At 36.6% G+C, this 18,901-nt stretch overlaps 1 protein-coding gene across 1 annotated transcript; it reads right to left on the bottom strand.

The window, feature by feature from the left end:
• Positions 1 to 2,811: 2,811 nt before the first annotated feature.
• Positions 2,812 to 15,189, bottom strand: LOC124644919 (gustatory receptor for sugar taste 64e-like). The gene is made up of 7 exons (XM_047184598.1): positions 15,020 to 15,189; positions 11,771 to 11,889; positions 11,306 to 11,485; positions 9,862 to 10,007; positions 3,954 to 4,076; positions 3,010 to 3,125; positions 2,812 to 2,956 (listed from the first exon to the last, which is right to left on the bottom strand). Exons 1-7 carry the CDS (start codon positions 15,187 to 15,189, stop codon positions 2,812 to 2,814), a joined length of 999 nt encoding a protein of 332 aa, XP_047040554.1.
• Positions 15,190 to 18,901: the final 3,712 nt, after the last annotated feature.

Raw genomic sequence — 18,901 nt, 5'->3', positions numbered from 1 at the left:
TAAAAAATGTTAGCAAACAAACGTGCAAGCTTTAGTCAAAATGGCGGCATGCATGCGTTCTGTTGGAAATAACGCAGATGAATAACCAAGTCACGGCTTACACGTGGGGTTGAATGAGGCGAGGTACGACTGCTAGCGATGTTCTATCACCTTTGCTTTTCACTATCGCCAGAGGAGCCCGTGTCTATGGCCAATGGGTTTATCGATTTTAGCGTTAAATAACTCTTAAAGCGGTGGGAACATGGATGAGTGATTATTTCTATACCTAGTGCGAGTTCTTCCGTGTTTCGGAACGTCTCTGTGGTCCGGGTTTTGTTTGAACATCTTTGGTAATCGTTACGAGTAGGTAGTCGGCAGAAAAAAAGTCCGACAACCAGTATTTTCAAAGGACCCGATAGGGTTATCCAGGGCCCTGAACTGAGGAGTTCAGATAAGCAGTCACTACCTAGTAAAAACTTTACTTTTGCCAGGAGATAAAAACAGCGAATATTAAGATCAAAAGTTTCCTGTCATATTTCCCGCTAACCGCTTTTAATGGGACATAGGCCGAACCTCATTGTGACACTCCCGCGGGTCATAAGCAAACTAATGTAATGAGTTGAACGCTGGTTAACGTTTTTGCACTAGAAGAGGTTTCGCGACAAATGTAGGTTCTATGTTAATAAAATGTTCTATTTGAAACTTATGCTCTTAAAGCATACCTATTACTTAATGCTTACGACGTGCTCTGTAGGTAACGAACCTTTTTTTAATCAAGTTTTGTAAAAACTAGGTGACCTATGTGAGGTACCTTTATTGAACGTCATTTTGGTGAGGAGGTATTTTTTATAGGTACGTTATTCGATTTCATAATCAAATTCCATTCATAAAATTAATTCTAATTCCAATCTTATTTTGTAGATGATTTACTTATGTTAAAAGAATGTCTTAGCCCTCGTATTAAACCTACCTAACGCTTCATACCCACACGCGGAATCCCTTACATTCGTTTATGCGTTCAACATACGGAACATTTCATAGAGATTAGGTTAATCCCGCCAACAAACATAACACCACGTCTGCTTATGAGTTTTATGTAGTCATTTGAATAAACCACCAAATAATAAGACAGCTAGAAGTTGTTAATAGTCCCATCCATACCAAAATACCATTCATGCTTTTAGCTTTAGGTAGGGTGATATAAATGCGAAAGTAGGTAACTCCGTAAGTTATGTGTAGTGTACTGTATTATCACCAATATCTGTCGTCTCGAGTGCATACTATACTCTGTGGCCAGTTGGCGGGAAACAGGCACGAGAGTAAGACGTTATGTAGACAAGCGAGCCGATATCCTAATTATCGGATGGTTATTAGAGATACAGGTAGGGCGAACACTACATTATGTCTGTCCGACTTTCACGTCAGAACTACATAGATACCTAGGTACCTGAGAAAGGACAGGACATAGGCTTCCTTGAAGTTCTCCCAGTAAATAATTTGTTTGGTCTCTAGAAGAAACTGACTGACACAAGAAATAAACAGAAGGTTGCAGATTAGTTGCAATCCTTGCCATTTAGCATTTAGATGAATCTACTGCTCCTTGAAACTCAATGTTAGACCTTCAACATCATATTGAAGTTTAAAGGTTAAACTTAGCATTATTTTATGAACATGAACGATGAGTCTCGGCTGAGCAAACATATTGCGAGATAAACACGAAGCAGCTATCTTACTCTGAAGATGAATATTAAAACATGTCCGTCCTGTAGACGTTATAGGTAGGTACCTGCCTAAATACCTACTTGTTTATATCGTTTATCTTTGAACTAGATCAATAGGTGATTATTTCTGTCAGACGTTGATCTAGGTATAGGTAGAAACTAGATACCTACCTAAAGCGACCTTTTCAACTTGACTATTGGATCCCGTAGCGCTGATAAGACCTAAATACTACTACTAAGTACTACTAAACCAAAACAATACCTACCTTCTTAATTCACATATTACTTCATTGGGTTTTATGCCAGGATATAATTTAGCTTAATCATTGTTTCACGGTAAGTAACCATAGCATTTTATATTCCTGCTTACCATTTCCCGCTAACACACTCGCGTTCCACGGTTCCATATTTAACCGCCGTATTTCCCGCCTCAAACCCGTCTCTGAAATGAGCTAATTTACTTAATTTATATAAGAAACTTCACAGCTACATTTTAAATCAGACTTCTTGGAATCCGACAAAAAAACATCCCTATTAATATCTTCAACCATTTATTTAATACCATGAATTAATTTCACCTCAATTTTTATGCAAACACAATTTTGAATTGGTAGCCAGATCAATCAAATTTTAATGGGTAAATAATTTTATTCAGATTAATTTGTTATTGCCTGTTCATGTCAACACGGTAGGTAGATAGGTGTTTCCATGAATAATGTATGAATTAATATGATGCGACAATAATGTAATTTTCACATGGACAATCATAAACAAACAACGCAACATAAATATATGTTTTTGTCGGTGGTACCGGTGTTTATCAATAAAATTTTCAGTCTGATCTTGTCCGCCCATCCAAGAACTGACCGCGCTAAGCGTTACCCTTATAATCGACCGATTCGTGCCGCTGCTACTTAGCCACGAACTACTCAAAGAGTTTATAACAACGGAGGTATGTATTCTTCGTCTTGCACAAAAAAAACTGCGTAAATAACTTTTACAACACGAGCCCTTATTTATCCCGCTCCGTGATGCAGTTCTCTCTGGATGCAAGTAAATCTCCGAACAACAGTAATAGGTAAGTAAATAAAACACAAGCAACTAGTAATGATCATTGTAATTCTCCACAGTTGCTGATGGTGACCTTGCTGGAGACGGTGCCGCTCTTGCTGCCGTACTTCTCCATCTTCTTCACCACGTCCAGCCCGGAGATCACGTGACCGAACACCACGTGCTTGCCGTCCAGCCAGTCCGTTCTGGAAAACAGATTATTTTCAAGGTTTAAGCTTTAATTAAGCATATAACAGGCCTTATCTTCTTAAGGGTACGTCTACATCGGGCTCGAACAAAACCATTGCCGTGATTGGCTCGCGGGTAGCTCGCGAACCGCGCGTGATCCGCACATTCGCTATATGTGGACGCACCCTAAGAAATATTTGAATAAAATACATAGATACGAAAATTTTACGGAACATGATATACTGCCTCCTATATTTTATCTTATGAAAAACGCAACCACCTTTAAAATATGTCGTCACGATAACTTCTCTAAAACACAACCACACAAAGCCCTTCACTGACTAGTTCTCACACAAGCCAATAGATGGCGCTGTTGTAAAATTTAGAAATACTCATTTTGATATTGTAAACACAAACTTCATATAAAATTACAAAAAACATTCTAATCGAAATAATATCTCCGCTAATCTCCTCATAAGGCTTACTCTACAGCGAAAAGCTAAAGCCTTAATATTCCTAAAATTTTCTTCTATTTTCTAAACCTAGTAAGACGTTTTATTTTGGCGAAAATAATAAACTAACAAATGGAAGTCGCAGGCAGCCGGGTGCCGAGTTTTCTGTTCTGGCAACATGCCATGCGCAAAAAGATTATAGTCTTGAAAACAAAATTGGCAGATATTAAATGCAGTCTTGGTAGGTGTATTTTGTACTGTATAAGGGATAATTTTGGACATTATTTTAACATTAAAAAATATATGATTAAAATCAATAGGTATGTATTTGTATACCTACCTAGTGATTTTCTAATAATCAGTAATCCAACAGAGTTTTTCATGCATGTATTTTTGTAAAATTAGTGATCCTTCATTCAGATGTAGTTGTATATTTTTTACAATAGAAGATAGTGATTTTGATACCATTTGTACAAAAAAAAATTACCTACAACAATGTTATTTCCCTTACAACACTTTTTTTATTCCTCAAACAAGTTTGTTCTAACAGTATAATGGTTACCTGTTCTGCAGCCTTTTTGAGGAGCTCGTTGTGTATGAGCAGATGTTCCGTCAGGTAGATACTGGTCACCATGATGAGCAGGTCGTTCAAACTCCACACAAACGTCGACTGAATATTAAACAACTGCAACAGTGGTAGATGGTAAGACACCATACAAAAAAAAATCTGCTAAATCTAATTGAATATCATTCCTAACGGCATAAAATACATGAAACGGTCCCAAAATGCCCGCCTTCTGCCACATCATACGTGATTGTATGCGGTGAAGAACTAACGCATTTTCCCCTTCTCCCCCGGACCGCAGTAGCGTTAAGACGTGTCCACGTGCTTATTTTTTCGCTAAACTATCGAGTAATAAATATCGGACGAGTACTAGGCGCTTAAAACACAGTGAAAGGTGGAAGCGGAGCGACTCAACGGGCAGAGCTGGACAGCAACACTTGCGACGGCGATAGCACTCTCAGCTCTCCTTCGTGTTACGTACGCCACAATCCATAAGCGACGGCGTTTTTAGTGAGTAAATATTGCTTTATCATCCCAGAAGAACTAACTTATTTAAAATGTCTGTCAAACGAACGCCAACGAAAAGTAATACCAAACTCGACAGCCCTATGCATTATGGATCAGATTCTATGCTTTATTATAATCCCAATGATCAGCAACCCGCAGATCTCAATATCACAAAAAGATCTAAACGTCGACTAGACGAATCTCCAAATGATACTGACATCACTTTGTCTGACTTACTGACCAAAATGGACGAGTTGAAAACCCAGCAAGATGCCAAATTTGCTTCACTAGAAGTACACATAAAAGAACTTACATCTCAGAATACTGACATAAAAGATTCCATGGCACTCCTGTCGGCAAAATATGATGACGTCCTTAATAATTTGAAAATCATAAAACAGGAAAATCTTCACTACAAAAATCAAATTAAAAACCTAGAAGCCAAAGTAGAACAATTTGAAGTGAATGCAAGATCCACGACGGTTGAATTTAGAAACATTCCAGTCGGCAAGCCAGAATATAAGGACAACTTGGTCGAGATTGCTAAGAAAATTGGTGAAGTGGTTAATGTTCCCATTACTGAGTCAGACATAAGAGACGTGTTTCGATTGAAAATCAAAAATAAAGAAAACGGGCCAGTAATTTTAGATTTTACCTCGACCTTAAAGCGAGAAAAGTTTATAAGAGCCACAAGAACATACAACAAAGAAAACCGTGAGAGGCGCCTGACCACTGCCAGTATAAATATTACGGGACCAGTTGAGCCCATATATGTAGCTGAATCTCTCACGACATCGATTAGGCGCTTGCACTATCTCACTAGGATGTTCGCAAAAAAACACAACTTTATCCATTGTTGGACTTCCTTCGGCAAAGTGTTCCTGAAACGTAACGACAACGAACCTCGCCTTCGAATCACCTGCGCAGAAGATCTAGAAAGACTGGAAAAAAACATCTGACTAGGTTTTTTGTCTATAATCGACAGTAATACTTTTAATGCATGTTTTTTGTTTAAGTTTTTACGTTTTAGCTTCAATAGCGCCTATAATGCCTCTCTTACAAATAAATTATGTAACTCAAATCTGTATACTCACAATTCACACAAAACTCACACACACACCCATACACTTTTTCTGAATAAGATATATATACACTTTTCACTACATAGTCGTATAAACATAACATACCCACAGATTCGAATCTTTTATGCACCCTTTAAGCCCAAACAACCAATCAACTTCCGAAACTCTACAAATCTGAATACAAATATATGCCTGCATTCCAGTGATGAATTGCTTATGAATTTAAAAATGAATATGCCCATTGAATATTTTCCATATTATGAAATCTATTTTACACAAATTCGATGAGTTAATTGATATTCAAAATGAAATCGATTCCCTTAAAGTTGCTGATGTAGCTGTGTGCGATGTAGATGAGTGTACGTCTTTCCTGACTGAAACGAATAAAAGCCTCAAAATATTTCACCAAAACATTCGCAGTTTGAAATGTAATATGTCTGGACTACTACCCATCTTGGCTAGTACAAAATTAGAGTGGGACTGCATCGTCTTAACTGAGTGTTGGCTACTTTCTTCTTCATTCATACCTAGTCTGGATGGATACGACAACTTCGCTACTGCGATTAATCTCACCCAAAATGAAGGAGTTGTGGTATACTATAAAAGCAACTTGTTTATCAAAGTGGAAGAATACAATATAGAGGACGCGAACTGCTTAGTCATTGCCCCCAATAAAGATACCATAGTATTTGCTATTTACAGACCTCCAGGTTACAAAAATCTTGATAACTTTTTTAGGTCTCTAAATTGTATGCTATCAAAGTATTCATCAATACAAAATCTGATACTATTGGGAGACATCAATATTAATATAGCTGAACACTCTACAGATAACAATTACTCGGCTTACCTGGACTTACTTGCATTTCACGGCATGTTGCCCGCGTATACCCTACCAACACGCAATAAGACTTGCCTAGACCATGTACTCCTAAGGACTAAACTATCAGCTCATTGCCTCATACTGAACACTACACTTACCGATCACAATAGCGTATCCTTGCTCATAGCAACTCTGCCTAGACAAAAGTCCCCAAAACTTGTTAAACGTATAGATTACTGTCACCTAAACCGAGAATTGAAAAATATTGACTTCAACCCCTTGTATACGATGTCCGACGCTAATCAAGCAGCCGATTTTCTCCACGAAAAACTAACTGAGGCTATTAATATAAGTTCTAAAAATATCAAAATTTGCAATCGTAAAAAGATCTTAAAGCCCTGGATTACCCCAGGAATGCTTAAATGCATTAAAAATCGTGATAACCTATACAAGAAACTTAAGAAAGACCCTACCAACGAGATTCTACAGTCCACATACAAAAGGTACCGAAATTTTTGTACACGGCTATTAAAAAAACTAAAATTAAATTTTGATAAATTACAGTTCCAGAAGGCAGGAAAGAACTCTAAAAAAATTTGGCAGCTTGTCAAAGAAATATCATTTTCGAAAAAAAACAAAAGTAGTCCACTGGAATTGCTATGCTCAAATAATCCACTAAAGTCAGCAAACGACGCAAACCACTACTTTGCAAACGTAGGTAAAATACTGGCTGAAAACATCACTTCGAAACATCCACAAACTACGCCACAACCCTTAACACCGTGTTGTCAATATTTTAGTCTACTGCTCACCGATGAGGATGAGGTTGGGTCTCTTATCTCAGGCTTAAAAAGTGAATGCTCCACCGGTCTAGATGGAATACCTAGTCAAGTCCTAAAAGAAAATGCTGCTATTTTGACTCCGCCGATAACATTCGTCTGTAATCTTTGTTTCTCTACTGGTGTATTTCCCAGGATCTATAAAAAATCGCGAATTCATCCCATATATAAGAGTGGAGCCAGAGATTGTGTCAAGAATTATAGACCCATTGCCATTCTGCCAAGTTTATCAAAAATCCTTGAACGTCTAATTAACAGAAGACTCATAAAATATCTAGAAGACAAAAACCTCTTGTCCAACGCACAGTTCGGATTTAGAGCGAACAAATCCACGTCGGATGCGGTGTTGGAATTGACAAATTATATAATCGGCAACCTAGACAATAAAAAGAAAACTATTGGAATCTTCTTGGATTTGGCAAAGGCTTTTGACACAGTCTCTGTGCCTACACTACTGATGAAGCTCGAATGCCTGGGAATCAGAGGTTTACAACTGAAACTGTTGAAAGACTACCTAACGGATAGAACTCAATGTATCCAGATAGGAAATACGACCAGCGAAGAGGTTCCAGTGACCTTCGGAGTCCCCCAAGGAAGTATCTTAGGCCCAACATTGTTCCTCTGCTACATTAATGATCTTTGCCAAACCCAGATTTCCAACTCAAAAATCATCACATTCGCAGATGACACAGTCTTGCTGTTTAGTGCTAACTCTTGGCCAGAGGTATTTATGAATGCACAACAAGGTTTTAATTTGGTAACTCAGTGGCTAAACAAAAACCTTCTCACACTAAATATTGATAAAACTCACTTCGTAACTTTTTCAACTAGATCCTACAATAAGCCGGATCCGTCACTTCGAATAACATCACACATATGCCCTAACCTTAGTAGTACTAACTGTCTGTGTCCTATTCTAAAAGCCCAGTCATGTGTCAAATACCTAGGAGTAATGATAGATAGTAATTTGAAGTTTCATGCTCACATAGACCTAATTTCGGCTCGAGTCCGCAAACTTATGACTATCTTTAAGTCACTAAGACACATAACGGAACCGAACTTGATAAAATCAGTCTATCACGCACTGTGTCAATCGCAATTGAGCTACTGCATTACCTCCTGGGGCGGTGCATACAAAACATATTTCCTTAATATTGAGAGAGCACAGCGTGCACTTCTGAAGGTAAGTCTGTCTCTACCTTTTGACTTCCCGACTAAGGAACTATATGAGAAAAGTGGAGTTCTAACTGTTAGACAGCTTTTTATACACGCCGCTGTATTAAAACAACATGACTCGGTTAAATATGAACCAAATAAATTTCAAAACCAACGTCGAAAAGATAAAATTTGCCTTGTCCCCTTATTTAAAACTAGGCTAGCCCAAAGATTTTTCAGCTACCTAGGACCTAACATATATAATAAATTAAATCGTAGCTTATCATTTTACCCCCTACCAAAAAGAAAATGCAAAGTGGTGGTTAGAAATGGGTTGCAGAAGCTAAACTACTCAGAAACTGAAAGCCTCCTTCTAGGTAACTCAGCCTCATCTTGATCAAATACATCCATATCTTAAACACTCACCCACACCTTTACACACACCCCTTCACACACGCTCATACACATCTCTTACCCTCATACATTATAATCTACACTCCACAACTAGATACACAAAACAACACACACATAGAAATAAAACACTTCACACATACCCCTTCACACACGCTCATACACATCTCTTACCCTTATACATTATAATCTACACTCCACAGCTAGATACACAAAGCACACATATACAAATAAAAAAAAAAAAAAAAAAAAAAAAAAGCGCATTGTACACAATAAAAAACTACTAATTTATTATTTTAAACCAAATCCGCTCCGCTTATTAAAATTAGACCGCAGCATATCACAGCTACATAGTTATAACTAGATAACTGCGCGTGCGGCGCGGTGACGTCCTGCAGCGAGCGGTGGATCATTCGTCCGCCGGCATTCATGCCATATGCACGTACGTAAGCCCCGTGTCCCGCGCGACAATTCTTTCCGAATGACGGTATGCGAGCTCGTACGACGAGCCTGTGCGTAAGGAAATAATAATTGCGGGTGACTTAGTTGATTTTTTTGTTCATGTTGCTTTGTGTGCACTGCGTTTCCACAATTACTCATAGTAGGTAAATAGGCGTTAAACATTTCTTTACTTACTTGCAAAATTCTTTATTTGAATCTTTATCTGTCTCTAGTAATATCACTCCAAAATTGTATACATACCTACTTAATTTTAAGTTGAAAATTTTTACTATTTTGTGTATGTCACGCTATGTATGAAATGCATCCAGTCAAAATTGAATCTACATGTCCGATGGGTGGGGCACTGGTGATCCGTAACACAGGCATCCCATGCCTTTCACGGACACCAGCTCCTCACATATGTAACACATATAAGACTGAGTAATTGTACCTTTTTTAGTTATAAACAAAACATTGTGAGGAGAAATAAATAAATAAATTATTATTAATTAAAATTATATTTTTTTCTTTCAAATTTTTATCGTGTTTTCATATCTTATACATCTGTAATTTCTCTGCGCATTTTGTATTAAAATCTTTCTTCAAAATACACAGGGCAAAAAGTACCTGAAAACAATAATGCTCACCTCACTAAGAGCCCCCTTCCATATAGTAAACGGCGTATAATCAAAGATCCAAGGCATGTTAAAGCGAAAATAGTTTTCAGCCACATTGTTAGAGTCACAAGCGCATGCTACTTTCAATCCATAAAACACTGAAAGAAGATGTTCCACTGAAAATAGAAAAAAAAAACATTATAAAGGTCATGATACATATGAACGGCACAGCATGGCGTAGCTCCAACAATCATCAATTAACTTGACATTTGAATTTGAGCCTTAAATCGTATTCATATATAACACTGATAACGTCAACATAAAAAAAATATATAAAGCAAACAGCGGCGAGGTGACAGCGAGCTTGCAGCTACCTAATAACAGCTGCGCCGTGCCGTACCGTGCCGTAGCGTGCATGTGTGCCATGACCTTTAATCCGTTCAAATCTCAATCAATGGCTGCAGTAAACTAGTAACTGAACGTCCAACATTCAAGAACTTGTAACCAGTTCAGAAATGTGAATGTGTATTACGCTACGATTTCGTAGCACATTGCTACGCCGTAGCGCGTAGTCGCACGTTGCTTCTACATTTCCAAGCTTTGCTCGGTGCTGTAGAATACTTGGTGAATTTCTGTCTGCAAATTTTGATCGATTTCGATAACCTGAAGTTAAAAATGGTGGTTTGCTTCCAAATTACATTTAGATGTATAAATAAACATTACTTTTCTTATTTAGAAAAGCTCTTAATTCTATTAAATTACTTTGCGATGTATTTCTAAAATCTTGAAGGATTAATAGTAAATGCGTGTTTACATAGTTATATTATTACATTTGATAGTATTTCATCTGTCTCATCCATCTAATTTGATTTATGTGGAGAGTACACCTGAGACTGTGCGACGTATTTTCTGTTGCTCGTGATAATGTATTAATGTTTGATACTATTATTATAAAATTAGCCACTATAAATAATATTGCTAAATAGAAAGACGATATGGCTCTGAGTAGTATTTTGTTTTTTTAAAGACCGAAGACAAAATCTAAAAAAGAGAAGTATATAAGAAAAGGCAGGACGGATGATGGTCTTCTTCTTCCTTCTGCCCTGGTCCTAAGTCATTCATTTGGGGTTGATGCAATATGTATTCTTCCTCTATTTCTCTCTGACAGACATCATATGGATGACAGTATAAGAAAATTGCTGAAATTAAATTTTAGTAACATGATGATAGATGAAGACTCCAGCTTTCTTTGTATGAGACGAGGCCTTTCTCCAGAAGACCAAAGGACTGATAATAATACAAACCAATGGATAACACATACCAATAGCAGCAGTCAATATGAATGGACGTTGCTGATGGAGGCCACGTTCCTGTGGAAGGGAGGCAGCTCGCGCTCCAGCGTCTCCTCGCTGCCCACCAGCGCGGGCCAGCAGCGACCGATGTGCAGCAGTATTAGTGACGAGATCATACGTACCAATAGCAGCAGTCAATATGAATATAGTGGTGATGTTGCTGATGGAGGCCACGTTCCTGTGGAAGGGAGGCAACTCGCGCTCCAGCGTCTCCACGCTGCCCACCAGCGCGGGCCAGCAGCGACCGATGTGTAGTAGGATTAATGATGAAATCAGGCTTGATGTGTAGAATACTGCGTTTGCTGAAAAAATAATATATTGTGCTATTTTGCATCTTTTGAGGCTTTCTGTTAATAAACATATGAAGGGTCTTTGCAAAGGTTGTGTATTATGTTGCTTATTGAGTATACAAGTGACCCTGGCTTCATACAGGTATAAATTATATACCTCCTTTTGAATCGGCATCAACATCTGTTGCGTAGTTTTAAGTAGGAATAGAGAGCGGAAAGTAACTTTGTTTTTTCACATACCAAGTCAAGGATAAAGTCAAGAATCGAGAAAGAATAATTTCTGTACGAACAACTTACTTATATTAGCTAAGGAGATGCCGTTCATCATCAGCCAACAGAAGGTCATGACGAACATCAGTAGCTGGCCGAACAAACTCGCCACGTACAGGACCGTGTATGGAGACCGGAATGTGAACCTGAAAATAATATTTATTGGATATCCACCTAAACTACCTACTTAATTATAAAGCGAAAGAGTTAGTCTTTTAACTTTATTCTTAGATAGCCTATTTCATGAGGAAGGTTCTTTGTTCAGGTGCGCCAAGTAGTTCTCCAGGGTCGTTGTAGAAATTGCGAAAAACAAACAGCTATAATATACCTATGTTTTGTAATTCTATGGTAAAAAATCTATGGTAAAAAATCGGTTCTTCAAATATTTAACTATCCATATAAATATTTAATAATCTCAAATCCGAATCAATTCATTTAATCCCACTACAAATCGCAATGAAATTCAAATAACAGAAACATTACTAATGCAAGCGTCTAAAAGCACACCGAACTAAAATTAAATTCATTTGTTTCCACACGAAAACCTTTTACTACAAAATGGTAACGAAACGCGACCGCAAACCTTTCTAACACTACATTTAAATCCTAATAATCCAAGGGTTATTATTGCACACTACAAACTTTTAGTCGGCCGACAGTTGGTTTGGGCTCGGCTCATAAATCGTTATGGAAATGGTCGGTCGTTGGTAGTAAATAACAACAATGATATTTGGCCGGTAATAGACAGACTAGAATTTAAAAAAAAAACTTTTATTACTTCACTTATTAACTTTAATTAAATTTAGTTTATTATTTCACTTTATTTAAAGTTTGAATTAATTCTCAATTTTCTTAAAAAATATTGTTCACCATCCATCGGGCCAACTGTCGGCCAACTATTTAGTCTGCAGTTTGCTAAACCAGAGCTCTTCGATAGGTATTTGCATCAACTAAACGAAATTATCATGTGTCATTACGTATGCTGCTACCCACTTCATCCATTCCTAATTCATTTGATTACATGTAGCGTCATTAGAATGTCTCACAGGTGTTGGAATTGTCGCTAGGGAATCTGTTACGGCGCTTTACACACTACGATGCTTTATGACGATAATTTTGCAAGTAGTTTTGTTAATCAAAATATTTATGACGCATTACTAAGGATTCTTTTAATTCCATGATCATAAAGGAAAGTTATTGTGGAAAATAGTAAGTAAAGAACAGCTTAAGAACTAGCTTCGACACATTTAGCTTTTTTATAGTTACAATCATCTGGGAATAAACAATATTTTACACATATAAACAAATACGCTAGTTTCTTTTTACCAGAAATAGATAGAAAAATAATCCTTTGTAGAAATAATAAACGCACAAAAGTTTTTGCAACATTGGTACACATTCTCGCATTCAAGTATCGCAATGTGCTACGAGCCTAAGTTATAGTAAATTCGCGAGACTGCGTAGTCTAATGTTATTAAAACAGTACATCTTTGAGTGAAACTCAAACGTTGTCTTAATGTGTTGGCTCGTATGGCTTTCACGACAACTTTACATAATACTATATGACGCCTGTATTCTCTGAAACATCTAATTCTACGCTATAATTACAGTATACGTGTATCGGATATGGCCAACTTCGGTACAAATCTTGTCTGATTGTTTCAGAAAAATTCTACACAAAATATTCAAGCAACTATAAAAAGGCATCTTATATTTCGATCACTCGATACTACTAAATATCTTCGTCTTTGGTGTTATATGTCCTGGTTTCTGTGAACAAAACAACTTTAATAATATAATAATATAATATAATAATATATAATGTCGGGACACCTTTTTCACACACGGTCGGTTAGCCCCATGGTAAGTTATTTATTAACTTGTGTTATGGGTGCTAACACAACTGATAAACTACATATAGCTACATATATACATATTTATAAATACATATCATAACACCCAGACCACGGCCAACAAGCATGCTCATCACACAAATGTCGACCGAACCGGGAATCGAACCCGGGACCTCAGGTCGGCGGTCCGGCATGATGACCATTGCGCTATCGAGGTCGTCAAATAGTTGTTAATAGACATAGATGCCAATTATGTAGATGTCCCACTCAGGACGTGTCCTGAGTGTTTCCTAATAAGGACACGTCCTGTGTCTATTATTATTATAATAGGACTCAATTGTAAAGAAAAAAAATGCTTATATAACTCTTCAGGACACAAGTCCTAACCCTCAAACAACCCTCGTTTACAAGTTCAATTATGTCTTAAGTACCGATCTGTATTCCAGCAATCTAGATCACCTAACAATCCCAATCGTAAGTAATAGGTTAGCCGAAGTACTTGTTCTTTACGAATGTACCTATCTCCTCCTACACTAAATATTCGCAGAGTTGGAGCAATTTGACAGAAACAACCCCTTACGCGTCAAGTGGAGCTCATATCCGATTTACTGATTGGTATTTTGTGAATCTTGTTTATGGGAATTTTATTATGGCGTATTAACCCTGTAATGTTTATTGATCCAAACAAATATTATAAAGAGCTGATTGAAAAAAGATCTAAATTTTAAGAAGTTAAACTACCTATCCCCAGGTAACATCCAAACTAATATTAAAAGTGGGAAAGTAACTTTGTCTGTCTTCTTTCACACTTAAACTACTGAACCGATTCGTGTGAAATTTGGTACAGACACAGTTTGAAACTTTAGAAAGGATATAGGATAGGAAAAATAAAAAATAAAATTGATTCCGGACATATAGCGCCATCTATTGGTCAAACCAAATATCTGCTAGGATCCACTATTCCACGCGAATGAAGTAGCGGACAAAAGCTAGTGGGCTATATTTTGTCAAACTATGGAAATAAGCTCTCCAAAGACGCGGATGAACAACTAGTGTTGTGTAATAAAAAGGTAGGCAAAAGCTTAAGTCTTACTGTTGTTTATTTATTTATTTATTGACACACCAACGACTTATTCACTAACAAATTGCATTAGGTATTAAGTTATATTAAATGGCGTTGCGGTGAATTCCTCACTTATAGGCGTGCACAACACTTCTATAATCATTAATGAGAAAAAAATATTTATAATTGTTGCGTCTCTTGTTCTACAAATCAGAATTATCATTGTGATACTTACATAGCCTCTTATCGTTATCGTTCGGAGAAACGAGTTAGGCTTGCGCCCTCTGCAAACTCGCCATCTTGCCCCAGTCCCACTTTCGTACGTAAAAAGGGCCACGAGAACTGTCATTCCCATCTTACCTCAACCTCCGGCTAGTAGGACAAGTGAGACCAGAGACAGGGAGTAACCCCATCACTCGGCTGCAGAACAGAGTTCCTCTGACAGTACTATGCAGGCCACATATCTCTCGCTTGTCTAACCGATGTCTAGTCGCCATGTTGAATGTCTTGAGGAATAGCTTCGATGTCATTGTTGGTGGGTCTAGAATAAATAGATTTTTTTTATATTTTATATTTAGTTAAATACATTTAATAATTGTCATCGCAAATATTTTTTTCCTTGTTCTACCTCTAGAAGTACAATAACATTGTGCAATACTACAAGAAAAATATTGTGCAATTATTTTTGTCGCTATCAATAAATTTTAATGTGCACAACACGAAATATTGCGCAATTTAATCGACCGTACTTTGAATTTTCTAAATAAGTCCACTTACTGTTCAAAAACTGTTTTTAAGCGAATTTTTGAGCACAAAGAGCGATCATCCACCACTGAACCACTGTACAATTGCCAATGGCCGAAATATTCAACGGGTTATACAAACAAAATGTAGACCTGTCTTCGTATTGACACCAAGAAAATTCTTATTTTCATTGAAAACACAAGTGACCACAATCCATAAGGTCTGGCATAGTTTTGTGAAAGGTTACCGATGTAGATAAACAATTCAAGTTGACATGATTCATCGGGTTAGAACACTGTTTTGTTTAGCTATGAGAATATTGGTTTTTGTGTGAAACGTGATTATTTACTGAGATTTGTTTGTGATATTTTAATGATACGACTGCTATGGACTAGATTCTGCCAGTGGTTTTGCCTGCGTATCAGAACTTTACTACTTCCAGACATTTTTTTTTTCAAATCCAATTATTGAGATTAGCACGTTTAACGAAGCATAATAATTTTCTGGCCTATACATAAAGGTCATGTACTGAATTGCCTGGTTTTCTTAAAAAAATAGACAAAAACTGAGTATCTGTCTAAATGCTGATTGAAAAGGTCGGGGAATGCTTGTACAGAATTACAAAGAATATTTAATTACATTTTAATATTTCAAAGCAATTAATTCCAATAACTTGAAACAATAACTATATAGTTATAATTTTGTTAAAAACTTTGCAATACGTTCGATACTCAACGTTTTTGATAAATATTGAACAATAAATTGTATTCACTTTCAATTAAAGAATTTAATGAATTCTCGATAAAATAAATTGTAGTTATGTAATTAAAAACTACGTTATTAATAACAATATATAAAAGAAAAACACGTCAGATAAAAATACATAATCAAAGTCAAAGTCAAAGTATTTATTATTTGTAAAACGTATGTATAAAATAAAATGTAGATCTTAAAGTTAAAATAGTGCGCTATGTTCTGTCTATGGTGAGACGTACAAATATGGTTTAGACTACGTACTAGAATTAAAATAATAAATTTTTACAATTAAACCTAAAATTAAATATATAAATTATATTTAAGAACTCATCAACCGTATAGAAACATTTCTCAATTAGAATTTTTTGTAATGTTTTCTTAAACTTATGAAGAGGTAGTATTTTAACCTCATCGGGAATTTTATTGTAGATTCTAGGGGCGACGCGACGCCAAAGAAACTTTTCTGCATGAGAGATGTTTTACACCTCTTGAACGCTGGTTAACGTTTTTGCACTAGAAGAGGTTTCGCGACTAATGTAGGTTCTACCTAATAAAATGTTCTATTTGAAAGTTATGCTCATAAAGCATATTACTTGATACTTACGACGGCGACGTGCTCTGTTGGAAATGAATCCTTTTTGTTAATCAGGTTTTGTAAAAACTAGGTGACTTATGTGAGCCACCTACCTACCTACCTTTATTGAACGACTTTTTGGTGAGGAGGTATTTTTTATAGGTACGTTATTCGATTTCATAATCAAATTCCATTCATAAAATTAATTCTAATTCCAATCTTATTTTGTAGATAATTTACTTATGTTAAAAGAATGTCTTAGCCCTCGTATTAAACCTACCTAACGCTTCATACCCACACGCGGAATCCCTTACATTCGTTTATGCGTTCAACATACGGAACATTTCATAGAGATTAGCTTAATCCCGCCAACAAACATTACACCACGTCTGCTTATAAGTTTTATGAAGTAATTTGAATAAACCACCAAATAATAAGACAGCTAGGTGTTAATAGTCCCATCCATACCAAAATACCATTCATGCTTTTAGCTTTAGGTAGGGTGGTATAAATGCGAAAGTATGTAGCTCCGTAAGTTATTGTGTAGTGTACTGTATTATCACCGATATCTGTCGTCTCGAGTGCACACTATACTCAATGGCCAGTTGGCGGGAAACAATGAGAGTGTGTGGCACGAGAGTAAGACGTTATGCAGACAAGCGAGCCGATATCCTAATTATCGGATGGTAATTAGAGATACAGGTAGGGCGAACACTACATTATGTCTGTCCGACTTTCACGTCAGAACTACATAGATACCTAGGTACCTGAGAAAGGACAGGACATAGGCTTCCTTGAAGTTCTCCCAGTAAATAACTTGTTTGTTTTTCAAATCAGACTAAGAAGGAATAAACAGAAGGTTGCAGATTAGTTGCAATCCTTGCCATTTAGCATTTAGATGAATCTGCAGCTCCTTGAAACTCAATGTTAGACCTTCAACATCATATTGAAGTTTGGTTAAACTTAGCATTATTTTATGAACATGAACGATGAGTCTTGGCTGAGCAAACATATTGCGAGATAAACACGAAGCAGCTATCTTACTCTGAAGATGAATATTAAAACATGTCCGTCCTGTAGACGTTATAGGTAGGTACCTGCCTAAATACCTACTTGTTTATATCGTTTATCTTTGAACTAGATCAATAGGTGATTATTTCTGTCAGACGTTGATCTAGGTATAGGTAGAAACTAGATACCTACCTAAAGCGACCTTTTCAACTTGACTATTGGATCCCGTAGCGCTGATAAGACCTAAATACTACTACACGTACTACTACTAAGTACTACTAAACCAAAACAATACCTACCTTCTTAATTCACATATTACTTCATTGGGTTTTATGCCAGGATATAATTTAGCTTAATCATTGTTTCACGGTAAGTAACCATAGCATTTTATATTCCTGCTTACCATTTCCCGCTAACACACTCGCGTTCCACGGTTCCATATTTAACTGCCGTATTTCCCGCCTCAAACCCGTCTCTGAAATGAGCTAATTTACTTAATTTATATAAGAAACTTCACAGCTACATTTTAAATCAGACTTCTTGGAATCCGACAAAAAAACATCCCTATTAATATCTTCAACCATTTATTTAATACCATGAATTAATTTCACCTCAATTTTTATGCAAACACAATTTTGAATTGGTAGCCAGATCAATCAAATTTTAATGGGTAAATAATTTTATTCAGATTAATTTTTTATTGCCTGTTCATGTCAACACGGTAGGTAGATAGGTGTTTCCATGAATAATGTATGAATTAATATGATGCGACAATAATGTAATTTTCACATGGACAATCATAAACAAACAACGCAACATAAATATATACCGACCTACTTAATAAATGTTTTTGTCGGTGGTACCGGTGTTTATCAATATAAAATTTTCAGTCTGATCTTGTCTGCCCATCCAAGAACTGACCGCGCTAAGCGTTACCCTTATAATCGACCGATTCGTGCCGCTGCTACTTAGCCACGAACTACTCAAAGAGTTTATAACAACGGAGGTATGTATTCTTCGTCTTGCACAAAAAAAAACTGCGTAAATAACTTTTACAACACGAGCCCTTATTTATCCCGCTCCGTGATGCAGTTCTCTCTGGATGCAAGTAAATCCCCGAACAACAGTAATAGGTAAGTCAATAAAACACAAGCAAC

This window comes from Helicoverpa zea, chromosome 2 (genome assembly GCF_022581195.2).
Source record: "Helicoverpa zea isolate HzStark_Cry1AcR chromosome 2, ilHelZeax1.1, whole genome shotgun sequence".
Classification (NCBI taxonomy): Eukaryota; Metazoa; Arthropoda; class Insecta; order Lepidoptera; family Noctuidae; genus Helicoverpa; species Helicoverpa zea.
The sequence above is the reverse complement of the archived record's forward strand: the minus strand, read 5'-3'. Positions and strand labels throughout refer to the sequence as shown.